General features: G+C 49.7%; 1 protein-coding gene and 1 long non-coding RNA gene across 2 annotated transcripts in view; one reads left to right on the top strand and one right to left on the bottom strand.

Annotated features, from left to right (window-relative positions):
- Nucleotides 1–7,623: 7,623 nt before the first annotated feature.
- Nucleotides 7,624–13,837, bottom strand: LOC131563785 (uncharacterized). Its single transcript, XR_009275323.1, has 3 exons — nucleotides 13,609–13,837; nucleotides 8,135–8,336; nucleotides 7,624–7,849 (listed from the first exon to the last, which is right to left on the bottom strand). It is a non-coding gene; the product is annotated as an uncharacterized LOC131563785 (long non-coding RNA).
- The window catches only part of BRWD3 (bromodomain and WD repeat domain containing 3), a 50,934-nt gene continuing 50,194 nt past the window's right edge, over nucleotides 13,302–14,041 (top strand). Inside the window, exons 1-3 of the mRNA XM_058813931.1 lie at nucleotides 13,302–13,512; nucleotides 13,598–13,656; nucleotides 13,806–13,835. Of these exons, the coding sequence (XP_058669914.1) occupies nucleotides 13,476–13,512; nucleotides 13,598–13,656; nucleotides 13,806–13,835 (126 nt within the window). The 5' untranslated portion in view covers nucleotides 13,302–13,475. The remainder of the gene's footprint in view (nucleotides 13,513–13,597; nucleotides 13,657–13,805; nucleotides 13,836–14,041) is intronic.

Raw genomic sequence — 14,041 nt, 5'->3', positions numbered from 1 at the left:
ATTTTGAAAGGAGGCAAACATCCCTGCTGTTCGCTGCATGTGGCTGTTGGTGGGACAGACACACGGCTTGGATGTACCCAAAGTAGCACCTGTGTCCCTGCCAAGCCCTGTGCCACTGACCTGGGCTGTGCACATCCCCCTGTGCTCCTGGAAATATTCTCCACTGGACCTGGATTTTTCCCAGGAGGAAAAGGGCACCACACCCTGCTGTTCTTGGCAAAACTCCCTCCCCAAATGCCACCCTAGGGCCCAGGTTTGTTGGGTGCTGCTGGTGCTGACGTGAGGTGATGGCCACCACCAAGGGGTCCAGATTCCCAGTGCTGCTCCATTTGGGCTTGGGAATTATTTCCAACCCCCTTTGTGGCTCATCTTGGCTATAAATCTTCTTGGCTTCACTTGGTGCTGTAGCCCCTGTGTGGTGGTCCTGGCTGGGGGTTCCTGCACGGCTGTTCTGTGCACACAGAGAGGTCATCCCTGGGAATTTGGGGTTATCCAGCTGCTGGGGGGATGGCACAGGGACCAGGAGCAGGTACCACAGCTCTCAGGGTGTCAGAGGATGTGGCACCATGCTGATGGCTCCACAGGGCTGGGGATGGTGGCAGCAGCTCTGTCCCAGCTCCTGCTGCAGGGATGCACAAGCAGGGAGCAGAGAGCAGCCAAGGCTAAATGTATCCATGATTCTCCTCCATCACCTGGAAGTGTGATGTCCCTGCAAGAGCTGGAACCTTCTGGAATGCTGGGAGCTCTCCCTGCCTGCCCTGCAGCCTCTTCACTGCAGAAATTTGGGGTGACAGGAACAGTGCAGTGTGTCCTATGAGGACAGGCTGGGAGAGCTGGGGATGCTCTGGAGAAAGCTCTGGGAGACCTCAGAGCCTCTTTCAGTGCCTAAAGGGCCCTAAAGAAAGCTAGACAGAGACCTGGGATCAGTCACAGAGAGACAGGAGAGATCTCCTGGCCTCAGCAGCCCACAACATCCTTGGGAGAGCAACAATGTGCCCATTGCTGCAGCAGGAATTGGTGATACTTGTGTTTAGTTTATATATTTATGTTTTATACATATCACAGAATCCCCAACTGCTTTGGGTAGCAAGGGACCATAAACCCATCAAGTCCCACCCCCTGCCATGGGCAGGGACACCTTCCACCATCCCAGGTTGCTCCAAGCCCCATCCAACTTGGCCTTGGACACTCCCAGGAATGGGGCAGCCACAGCTTCTCTGGGCAATAATAGTGAATTATATATAATATACAAAATATTAAATACACACATATATCTCTCTATGAAATGGTTGTGGGTGCCATGTACAGATCAGGAGTGACTCTGTGTTGAAGCCTGAGTTGATGTCTCAGCACCAAGGGCTGTGCACCCTTTTACTGAATGTCCCCAGATGCTCCTCAAGGTCCCCTTTCCCTCAGCAGGGACAAAACCTGGTGGTTTTGGTTATTCCCTGGTTGGAGCCCTTGACTCTCCATCTCACTTCTCTCAAGAGCTGCATGACAAACCCAGCAGTTCCAGCCTATTTTGGCGACCACTTGCTCCAGGAACCTCGGGAGTTTCATCAAAAGCCTGGATGGATTTCGGGTCTCGGGTTTTATTCATTCCAGCATTGGCTGACAAAGCCCATTACATCATCCCTTTGGAAGAGAAATTCTCTGCAGCTGCCTGTGTGGCGCGGGGGGTGGGGGGATGTTTAAAAAATAACACAGATTTTTGTTTCTTTCTTTCAGGGCAATTTTCCTCCCAATTGCTGGAAAACTGAATGCTAAAAAGCTTCACAAGTGGGAAGGAAAAGGGCAGCGTGCAGCAGTTCCAGCCATTCCTGGGTTTATTAGTATTATTATTTCCTTTCCAAAGACCAAGGGGGGAAAAAATAGCCCCATTACCCCGCGCATCCAGCGCGCCCAGCCAGCCGTGAAAAGCAAAGCAAAGCCAGTGTCATGGCAATGGCAGATGGCACAGAGCGGGAGCAGGAGCGGGAACGGGAACGGGAGCGGGAGCGGGAGAGGGAGGGGAGGGGAGGGGAGGGCTCCGGCCCCGACCTCGGCGCGGACCGCGCTCCTAATTAGCCCCGGAGCAGGGACTAATTAAACCCGGAGGTAAGACAAGTGATTACTTTTCCTTGCAGAGATGGGGTGTAGGAGTGATGTGGACGGAGCCGGAGCCGGTCTTGGAGTCGTCCTGACATCAATGGTAGGGAACGATTTCAGTCTCGGCTCATCCCTCCCGCGCTGCCGGGAGCAGGGAGCCGCAGCAGCGATTCCCTGCTCTCCCAATGAGCAGAGGCTGCAGGGAATGTGGGACTGCAAGGAAATACCGATGGGAAGGAGAGAGGCAGCGTCTGGATGCTGTGCTGATGACGTCAAAATGTGACAGCCTCAATTATTAGCATTATTTGGCACCCAGGTATCCAAAGTACCCCCTTGAACTCAACACAGGGTCAGAACAGAAACTCCTCTTTCCTCCTACATAGTTGTTTTGGAATATTTTTTCATGCTCCATAACCTCATTCCTTTAAATCCACTTTTTCTGGTTTCCTATAGAAGAATCAGTTGGAAGTAAATTATTTTCACTGCCACTGAACTGGGTGCAAAGCTCTCAGAAAATGGGATATAGGGAGGAAAATTATGATATTATATAATATAATTATAATATAGAATTATACATTATATAAGTATTATATTATATAAAATACAGTTGTTCTATAAATGTATTTATTTTTGCACTGCAAGAACTGGAAGTCCAGAGCTGCTCATGCAGCTGTGGTTGCTGATGATTCCTTCTGGGATGTTTTGGGCTTTCCACAGTTTTTACAAATGAGCTGAACTTTGCAAAAACCATGGGAAAACCTGTGGCTGTGGAGCCTTTGGCACTTCCCTGCCCATTCCCAGGCAGGTGCTCTGTCCCCAGCACACACACGCTGGGCAAGCACAGTGCCAATGCAGGCTGCCTCTGCTCGGCTTCAAACAGCTCCAGCTCCAGCCCTGCCCTTCCTGCTGGAGCACTGGGAGCATCTCTCCACCTGAAGCATGATTCCAGTCCCTGGGGATCAGTGGAATTTCCCTGGGGATCAGCCCCTGGGGATCAGTGGGATTTCCAGGGCAACATCCCCCTCTTGCAGAGCATCATCTGGATGATTCAAACTCGAGCGTTGCCGGATTTCTGCTGCCCAGTGAAACACCAGACAATTTGTGTTTCTATTTTTACCCTGGATTAGTCAAGGGTCGCTGCAGGACCAGATCAGGGGTGCTGGGCTTTCCATGGCCTTATGCTTCATCCCATAAATGCTCCTGGCCTTTGGCAAGCAGGAGAAAAGCCTGATAGGATGAGGATGACTCCTCTTTGCTGCCAGGGTTGGATCTCTCAGCAAAGAGCTTGGCACAGCTCATGGCCTCACCCCACCACTGCCCTGCCCATCCCATCTTCCCTCACACAGAGGTGGTCAAAGTCACCCACTCCAGTCTAAAAAGCATCCAGGATTATGAAAAAACTTGGGAACATCTCCCCAGCAGCACCGTGGCTGAATCACCCCAGCTCCAAGCTGGCTGGGATGCTCATGGGATAAAAAAAGCCAGGGAGAGTTTGGAATTTCCAGAGAAATCTCTACATTTCCACCTGTTGCTGTTAATTAACGCAGAAACAAAGGGAAAACAAACCTGTCTGGAAAGAACAAATGTGGAAATGGAGTTTGAGATTGTTGGAAAGGGATGGGCTATGTCCATGAAAAATATTAGCAATAATTAGTCCCAAATCACTGGGGTGAGCTGCAGATATTGATAGTCTGGATCTCACATACATGAGGATGACTTGTAGTTATCAGCAGCTCCAGGGTTTTCCTGCCCTCCAGCAAACACACTTTTCCTTCTTCTGGAGGTCTGGTCATGTTCTGTTTCATTTTAAAATATTTCTTACATCTGCATCAGCATCTGCTAACAGGGAATTCAGGAAGCTGAAAAAATATTAAAAAATACATAAACATAAAATATATATACACATAAAAAATAGGACCTTCCTCCCTGTGTTCCCTGAGCACATGAGGTTGCTTCCAATGCACATTTTATTTTAAGGTGAGTTATTTTGTTGCCATAGTGACATCATTCAGGTTTCCAACCGCTGCCGTGTTGGTTTTCTCCCAGGCAAGACTTGTCACAAGCAGTCAGCATCCCCAGCCCCTTCCTGGGCAGCAGCTTCCCAGGGGGCTGCAGGATTCCCTGGGATTCCAGCCTGCAGGATGAGCTGCCACCACTCCCTGCCAAGGCACAGGGGGACAAGGACCTGGGGGAGTCAGAGAGGAGAGGCAGGCAGGAAAAACTCTGACCAAAAGGATTTTCCTCTGCTCATTCCTTATCCTTCCTCCTCCACCCATGCAGTGCTGTGAGAAGGTCAAAGAACCCGGTAGCTTTATTAATTAGCACTAATTAATACACTCAGCTGCCTCTGGTGTCACTGTGCTCATCTACCCCAGGTCTTGACACAGGCAAGAATAAACTGTGTTTGTTCCCAAAAGCTTAAAATCTCTGTAAATCCTATTTCTTGCTGCACAGGTGTCTCATGGATTTATTACCAAGAGAACTACACTAAAATAAAGATTTTAAATACAAAGGTCTGTAATTATGTTAATAGAGATGTAAAGAAACGGGATTCTCTGGTAAGGGAATATTTGTGGGGTTATTTGGTCAAACGGACTCTGTAAGTGTATTGGAAATTAATATTTAATTTTATGTATTTTTATATTAAATATTTAAATTCATTGTGCTATTATGATGCTAAAGACTTTTAATGGAAAATGCCTTTTTTTGGCTCTAATTAATTTAATTAAAGCAGGCAGAGTGTGCCTCATTAGCCTAAAACCTATTTCATGGGTGCCAGGCCCTATATGTAACTGAGAGCCAGGGTGCCTGTTGTACTGCAAGGCCAAAAGAGCTCAAAAAAAAGCTGTTTCAAAGGTTTTCTATGTTTTTAATTTTAAATAAACCATTGCCAGATTATCAAATCAAGGCTACATTCCCATGGCAGACCTGAGCCCTGTGTAAGCCTTCCCAGGATTGCAGCATCTGGCTAAATCCAGCCCAGATTAAAGCAAAGCTTTCATTGCACAAACTCTCCCTGAAAGGAGCAGGATGCACTGATCACAGGAAAGGACAGAGCTGGGAAGTGCAGGCAGAGGATAAGGAATGCCAGAGGCAGCAGCAGGGTCCAGAGGAGGGGAGGCAAATTCCTGTGCTGTATGAGGGGCTGGGGCACTTCTCCTGTGCACAGGGGATTTGGGAAGCAGAGCCATTCCAGCCACGGCCTTTGGTGTTCCTGAGATCACCCCGGCTCCCTGATGGAAACCCTCTGGAACACAGCCTGGTTCACAGCTCAGCAACAGCCCCCACAACAAGGCTCTTTGCCTGCAGAGGTTTTAGCCAAAGCCATTGTTTTAACACCCTGTTTTAATATTTATTTCCGAATGTCTTTGACTGGGGGAAGGGTGGAAGGGGCTCCCAATTTAATTCCATAATCCCCCTAAGCCTTGCTTAATGCACTCACTCTGCCTGGCCTCTGTGAATTCTACAGTGGTGTTTTGGGTGGTTGCAGCACTGCACTGGAAAACGTCCCATCATTTATTTTGCAGCTATTTGAGGGAAATGATTCCCAGGGCTGGAAGCCTGGTTGTTAAATCCACATTGCCAAAGGAAACAAACTCTGTCACCCAGATGGGGCTGGACCTTGGGGCTGCCACGTGGATTCCTGAAGGAGGTAGCTCAGAGTCCAGTTGAAAACTCCCAAAATTAACATTAAAGCAGGAGCAGGAGGCTTTAGCAGTTGGTCAAAAATGTCATTTTTAGCTGAGGGGGTGGGTGGGGCTGCAGGGAACAAAGCAGCTCTGGGACACCCAGGTCCCCTGGGATGAGTCCCCCAAGCATGGCCATGGCTCACCCCAAGTGCCCTTGGCTGGGAGGGATGGAAGTGCTGCTGGAGGGAAATTCCAACAACAGATTTTGTCCTGCTCCTTTCTTCTCCTGACAGGGAGGGAGTGCTGCAGCCTGGTTTGTTTTCCACATGTTCAAGAAAGACAAAACAACGCTTTCAAGAGTCTTGATGCATGTCACGAGCCTCTGGTCTCCTAAATCCCTCCCTCAGTTCTCAGCTCCCAGGATTTCTCCAATATCTGCTTGAAACCTGCACCAAGAGGACAGCATCACTCTCAATGGGATTTTTCCATGTCTCATTTCAGGATGCACTGTATCTCCCATGGGAATGTTCTTCAGCCATTCCAGAGGCATCCTGGAGTCAGCAAGGACAAAACCCCCAAACACAAGGACATGGGGGGCTGGCAGAGTCCATAGGCAGCAGCAAAGTCAAGATGGAAGATGGGTTTGGAAAAAAGTCAAGGTCTGAAAGGTGTTACGTGCAACAACCTCAGTCAGCAAGCAGGAGGAAGGAGCAAAGAGAGGAAAAAAATGAAGGGACTGAGATCTGCAGGCTGCACAGAGCAGGAGGGAGAATGGTGTCCAGAGACATCAGGAAACACATGGAGAGAGGAGGATCCTCCACAGGAAATGGCAGATCCTTTAGACTTCAAGCACAATGTGGAGAACAAACAGGAGAAGCTTTTTTCCACCTCTACAGCATATTCCACACTTATGCCATTATAATCCAGGGATAACAAAGAAAATCTCAGAGAAATAAGGATGATGCACAGTTCTGTCCTGATAGATACCATGTGCCTTCACAGCTTCACCTTCCACCTATGGTGGTTCTTCAGCAGAAACTCAACTACACAGAACTTGGGGACTTCATAAATTCTTAACAGAATTTTATTGGTGTAAGAGAAATGAAAGGGAACAGCCAACAGGGCAAAAACTTGCAGGTGTTGAAAACCACCTCACTGGAAATTAAATTAAATTAAATTACTCCTTTGATTAAAAAAAAAAAACACTTTAAAGGACCTTCCAAGAATGTAAGGCCTCTCCAAATCAAGATGACACACAAAACATATTGTAGCAAGTTATATCTCAAGCCCTAATAATTTAAGACCAAAAATAAAAAGAGATTCTGAAATCTGAACTCCTGAGGACATCAGGGGAAAGACTTTTCCCAGAGATATAAAGCTGGACAGCCACAGGAGAATGTGAATGTCCATTAAATGATGGAAGTGCAAGAATTAAATGAAATATGGGGTCACTTTACTGCAGAGGAATTTATGGAAGCTTCCAGTTAAAGCTTTTCCTTATGAGGGATAAGAGGGAGACATCACCCCAAATTGAAGATCACAAGAAGAGGCTTTATAATCAATAAGCAAAGATAATGAGAAGAGAATTCCTGTATGGGACAGCACTTTGAGAAATGTTCCAAAATCCCATCCTTGGATTCCATGATTAGTGACATAGAAAGTTCATTCCAAACTCACACTCCTGTGAGCAAATTTACATGGGACATTTTTCTAATCCATCACCTCATGCAGTAATTGAGAATTAATTTTATAAGGCTGTATTTAAAGAGTATTAATGAGCTTATTTACAATGTCTGCATGTTAGGGATATCAATAAATAAAAAAAAAAATAATCAAAATGTTTTATAACCTTTTATTTCAATAAAAGCAGTGCTGTAAAAACCCTACTGCACTCCTTCCTTATATTTCTGATATTTGAAAATGAGAAATACAATTAAAACACAAACATTCTCAAAACTTTATGGAAAAGGGTATGGGATACAGAGGGATGTAATTTTATTAAAATGGTTTACTTAGCTGAGGGAGTTCCAGTAAAATTTGCATGTCCAGGGAGAGAGGTGATGAATTCCCAGCTGCAGTCAAGTGCTTTGTGCCCAGGCTTCCAAGAGAAGCCAAAAACGCAGGATTTGGCCCTAAAAACCAAAAAAAATCACAAAGAAAACATCAAAGGATTATTTACAAATATTTAGCATGACTTAAAGTTGCTGAATTAGCCCAGTAGTGATATCAGGTGGTATTTTTGGGGTGAGATCCTTGTGCAGGGGACCCCTGGACTGGCAGCAGCCAGGGTACATCAGGAGAAGCTGGAAAAGTTTGGGGACAGGGCTTGATCCCAAGCAGGGGCCACAGGTCAGAATGAGCCCTTAGACAGGGATTGTGCAGGGTGCAGAAGTGACACCAGCAATAACAAAACCTACCTGGTCACTTACACCCAGTAGTAAATTTGCTGCTATAAAACTTGGGGGTTCTGAGGTACAAAGTTGGAATTCAGAGATGCTGAGGACGGACTCGGCACTGATATCATTGCCCCGGTCCTTCTGCTGGCAGAGCCCAGAGCACACAGGGACACAGAGCCACCCCTTTTCCTGGGAGTTCCATCCACAGCTGGATTTGGCATTTCTGGGTGAAATAGAGTTAAGGAGAAATGTTTAGCTGATAGCCAGAAATGTCACTGCTCTGCAAAGCAGGCAGATTCAGTTCCCCAGTCGCAGCGGGGCTGCACGCACTGATCCCGGCTCCCAGCAGCTAATGGCTGCCATAAGGAATGTGAGATACGGATCAGCCCACGGAGCAAGGGATGACACCGCTCCAGCAAGGTGGAATTTAGGCTGAATGGATTTTAGGATTCTCAAAAGGAAAAAACTCATCATATTTACATCACCAGAACAAGTAATTTTTCAACAAGATGAACTGCTGCAAGATAGAATTTAGAAACAAAGGCGAGCGGCGTCCTGGCTCGTCCTCCATCGCCTTCCTATGGGATAATGTCGCTCCCGACTCTTGGGTGTCTGGCACCATCTAGAGGAATGATTGGAACGATGCAGCAGAGAAATTAAATAATAAATTATTAAAAATAGCAAAAATCCTAGAGCAGATCTTGTGTAATATCTAACAGCTATTTAGATATTATTTAACAGCTCTTGTCGAGGAAGAGAACCACAGGAAGGAGTGGGAACTTGGAGACTTTTCCTGCAAAAACAGGATGTTGGTTTGCACACATAAGCCCTGTACTTCAGCAACTGTAATTAGTGCTAATTATTTTGCATCTCATTTATTTTTTAAAATAAACTATTATATCAAAATTTGAGGTTTTTCTGTGTAAAGATCTTAAAATAAGCTTGGACTTTTCAATACTCCTTTAATCACAGCTGTGTAGCACAAGGCACCAACTCCTGAATTCCTTCTGAACAACTCTTAATTTTGAATCAGCTAAACAAAAACTTGGATTAAATTTAACTACCATCCTTATTTGTCATTTAGCTCCAGATGAAAGACCCAAGATGAGCAGAATGTTCATAGAAATCCTTGTGGGTTGCTTCCAACTCGGGGGTATTTTATGAAATGTACACAGAAAATATTCTTTAAAAAAAGCCAAAAATGCATAATTTGTTCCAGCATTTAAATCCAGCTGAATTCAGGCATGTGAATCCTTACCTACATTTACTGGAAAGGTACAATGCAGGTAAACCTACCACATCTACACAATTCCACTCTAAACTTTCTTTTTTTTAATTTTAACTGTACATTTCTGGTTATATTAAACCACAATTTTGTTTTCATACATGGCTAAAGCAGGATTTGGCTCATGAGGGCAGAATAATCATAAATAAAAAATGAGAGAGACACCTTTACCTGGTTTTACAAGCTAATTGTAGAAAAGTTCATTTAATTTTGTAGTCAAATTAAACAGGGGGTTGAGTTTTACTTTTAACTACAGCTGAGAGTAAAACTCCCTACAAAACCAAACGGGGAGAAGCGATGGGTATTTGAATGTCATCAGTTCCTACTCCTAAAATCCCTCAAAAAATTTTCAGGCTTTTTATTTGAATAGCAGTATGGAAAGAAACAACTACAATCCAGCTTCTTCCTTAAAGCATCCCTGCTCCTGAATCCTTCCGTGGCTCATTAGTCTGTTCTCCCTCCTCCTGCCACCAGCTGCTGCTGGCATTTACATAACAGAGCTCTGCTCTGAGGAAAGATGAATCAGCACATCCATAAAATCCTGCTTTCACTCTGAGATTTACTATCAGCCCCAGCATGCTGCTGCTTGGATGCAGAGGATCTGGAAAAAGATGAGTCATGGAGCTGCAGAATCCACGTGTGGTGGGGAAATGGAGCTCCTGGGGAAAGAGAGGATGGGCATTACTCACCACACGTAACTCCTGGAAGGGAAAACCCAGGAAAGGTGGGAAGAGGTATCGGTAACAGCCCTTGGAGCAGGCTTGGGGAGTAATGGAGCAACTGGGAGAGGGTTAAGGAGGGGAAGCTGAGGTGCCAGGGAGTCAGGAATGTCGGGAAGAGGCTCAGGAGTGACTGCACAGCAGCACAGTCCAGCCACAGCCAGGCTGAGGGAAGTCCCCTGTGAAGTGTTTGGGAAGGAGGAACGCTGGTTGTACCTGCACAGCTGTGCCCTCAGCACACACAGGACACACCAGGGGCATTCCAACACTCTCCCTTCCTTATGCAGGAATCCATCTGAGCCACGTTTGGAGCAACACCAGCACGGCCAAGCACTGCCCCAAGGTCCTGGAGTGAGCACCAAGCAAGGAGCAGCCAGGCTCCACTGGAATGCTGCAGGAAGGACACAAGCAAGGCATGCACAAGCTTACTTTGGGAGCATTTTCTATCCCAGGCTTTTGTGTGCTTTACTGCAGAAATCCCCATGGGCTCTAGACAGGCCCAAAGAGAACAATCCTGCCTGGTGGTGCTGCAGCTTCACCTGTGCCACCCCCAAGCTCAAATGAAAGCAAATCATGAGTGCAGAGATTCAGTAAGGCACCAAAAGGTGCCAAGGAAATGTCACATTCCTAAACAATACAGAATCATGGAATTCCAGAATGGTTTGTATTGGAAGGGGCCTTAAAGCCCATCCAGCCCCATTCCCTGCCATGGCAGGAACACCTCCCACTGTCCCAGGCTGCTCCAAGCCCTGTCCAGGCCGGCCTTGCACACTGCCAGGGATCCAGGGGCAGTCACAGCTTCTCTGGGCACCCTGTGCCAGGGCCTCCCCACCCTCACAGGGCAGAATTCCTTCCCAATATCCCAGCTAACCCTGCCCTCTGGCAGTGGGGGCCATTCCCTCTTGTCCTGACACTCCAGGCTGATGTACTCTCTCTCCATCTTCATTTCCAGGCACTGGAAGGCCACAGTTAGGTCACCCTGGTGCTCCTCTAGGCTGAATAACCCCAATTCTCCCAGCCTTTCCTCACAGCAGAGCTGCTCCATCCCTCTGACCATCTTGGTGCCTCCACTGGATTTGCTCCAACAACTCCATGTCTTTCCTGTGTTGTTGCTGGGGTCTCACCTGAGCATGGATGTGGAGCTGTTGGCACCGAAATGCAGCAGGACATGGTGCTGGCCACTATTTATGGGGCTGCTTTTCCCCTGACATGGAATTCTGTTCAGCTCAGGAAGATGCATTTGTACTTTCAGGGTATATTGTAAAACATCATCGGTGTTTTCTCCTTTGCCTGCCCATCATGCATGAAAAGATGAGCTTGCAGTTCTGGGCTCTGAAGACAGGTGGGACAAACATTACCTGTCTGGAGAGTGGGATCAGTGTGTGCTTCTCCTGGCTGGGAGTTCATTCTGAGAACAGCAGTATCACCCTGTCTCTCCTGGAAAGCTCTGCAGCTCTGGAGGCTCCAGGGTCCTGCTGGGAAGCTGGAGAGCTGTTACTATTGGGAAGCCACTGGAATCTGCAGCTTGGTGAGGTGGCACCTCGTGTCTGTCCACTGAGAGCTGAGCAAGGAACCTGCCCTGAAAACATTCCAAGAGTATTTGTTTGGAGCCTACAAGAAAAATGGAAAGGGACTTGGGACAAGGGGGAATGGCTTCCCACTGCCAGAGGGCAAGGTTAGGTGAGGTATTTGGAAGAAATTTTTATTGTGAAGGGGATGAGGCCCTGGCACAGGGTGCCCAGAGAAGCTGTGGCTGCCCCTGGATCCCTGGAAGTGCGCAAGGCCAGGCTGGACACGGCTTGGAGCAGCCTGGGATAGGGAAAGGTGTCCCTGCCCATGGCAGGGGTGAGACTGGGTGGGCTTTAAGGTCCCTTCCACCAACCATTCTGGGATCCTCTCAACAGTCACTAAGAACTCAAGAACTTCAGAGGACGATGAAGTGGAAACAGGGTCCACAAATCACCCAGTTAATCCAAGCTCCTGGCACAAAATAACTTCCACAGGTGGATAAGGGGCAGGTGAGTACAGGTGAATTAAGTGGAGCAGCTTTATGCCAAATCCCCAAATCTTTCTCCCTGGGTGCCTGGAGGCATCCTGTGGAGCTGCCAGCAGGAGGGACTGCACAGCAACAAAACTGAGCCAGTGCTCCACAGCAAGCCCAGTCCTGAGCAGCTGCTATAAATATGTGCTCAATCTGAATTTATTCCTAATATTACCAGAGCATCGACTCACAGTGATTCAGCTCTCCTCGGTGTTCCAGGCATGAGGAGAGGCTGTCCTTTGTTATGCCATGATGACAGTGGTTTTTACACTGGAGTTCTACCACCAAATGTCAGATACTTGAGATAAAATACAATTCACTTGATGTGTTTTAGCAACTCATTGCTGAAGTGACACCGATTTCAGGAGCTCTGACAGGATGCATCCCGTGGAAAAATATTTATTTCCATTAAAACTATCTATTCTGACCCTGACCCCTTTGTTCCTTGAGAAGAGGTGCTGTATCCATCACATTGGAATTTTCTGGTCATTGGGAGCAAATATTTTAACTCCTAAAGCCACCCCAACCTGAGACACTTCTCTGCAGCCAGGCCTTGTTTACCAGGAGCCCGGAAGGCGCTGTCACCTCCCCACTGAGCAATCCTGTGTCCCCTCCATGGCACACGCGTGGGCTCCATCCCCCTACCCTTGACAGGATCTCTAAGATTCCTGAATCCCTTCATCCTCTTAAAAACTGCTCCATATGAGGCACACATGGGCCTCCATTTCCCAGGCGCTGCCAGGGAGGAAGCCACGACCGAGAACACTGCGGCCATGAGGGCTGGGAAGGGCTGGAGCCATGAGGGCCGGAGCTTTGAGGGCCGAGGCAGGTACACCCGGGAGCGCTGAGGGCGGAAGCCGCGAGGACAGAAGCCGTTAGAGCTCCCCCGTGACGGCTCCCGGGCCCTCTAAAGCCCAGCCCGGCCCAGCGCAGCCCCGTGACGGTGCCCGAACGCCTCGGGCACATCCCGGCTCTCCGGGCCCGGCCCGGCCCTTCCTCTTCCTCCTCCTCCCTCAGCCGCCGCCCGGAAGTGGCGGGCGCCCCCCCGCGGCGCGTCACCGCCCCGCCCTTCCTGCCCCCCCGCCCGCCCGGCGCTGCCGCGCGCGCCCCCCGGCGGCGGGCGGCGGCGGTGCGGGCGGTGCCGGCGGCGCTCGGTCCGCGGAGCCGCGATGAGCCCGGGCGGGACCCGCGCCCGCACCCGCACCGGGACCCGCGCCCCGCACCGGCACCGCCGCTCCGGCATGAGGCTGCGCCCGCACTAGGAGCCGAGTCCCCCCGGGGCGCCATCCGCCACCTCCCCTCCCCCTCCCGAGGAGGATGGCGGCGGCGGCCGCCCCGACCCAGCTGGAAGCCGGTGGGTATCGCTGGCGGCGGGGGCTGCGCTCCGCACCCCCTCCGTTCTAACCGTGTCTAACCCGCTCTCCCCCGCCTCTCCGCAGAGCTCTACTACCTGATCGCACGGTTCCTGCAGTCCGGACCCTGCAAGAAATCCGCCCAGGTGAGCGCGGAGCTGGCGCTCCGGCCGGGCCGGGCGGGCGGCGGACGGGACGGGACGGGGCTGGACGGGACGGGGCGGCGGAGCCGCTGCGCTGCGGTCGCCGGACTCACGTCCTTTGTGTGTGTGTCTGTGTGTCCCTCTGTCCCCAGGTACTGGTGGAGGAGCTGGAGGAGCACCAGGTGAGGCGCCTGCCCCGGCGGGACGGGGGAAGCCCTCGGGACGGCGGGGTCGGCGTTTGCCCTGCCCCGTCTAACCCAGCCCATCTCCGCCCGGGACACCCGGCGGGAGCGCGGCTGCCCCGCGGCGGGGCCGGGGGCAGCGGCCGGGGGGCTCCATCCCGGGGGGCGCGGGCGGGCACCGGGGGGGCTCCCCGGGGAGGGGTCGC

The sequence above is a fragment of the Ammospiza caudacuta genome, chromosome 14 (genome assembly GCF_027887145.1).
Source record: "Ammospiza caudacuta isolate bAmmCau1 chromosome 14, bAmmCau1.pri, whole genome shotgun sequence".
NCBI lineage: Eukaryota > Metazoa > Chordata > Aves > Passeriformes > Passerellidae > Ammospiza > Ammospiza caudacuta.
Note: the sequence above shows the minus strand (reverse complement) of the source record. Positions and strands in the feature narration are given on the sequence as shown.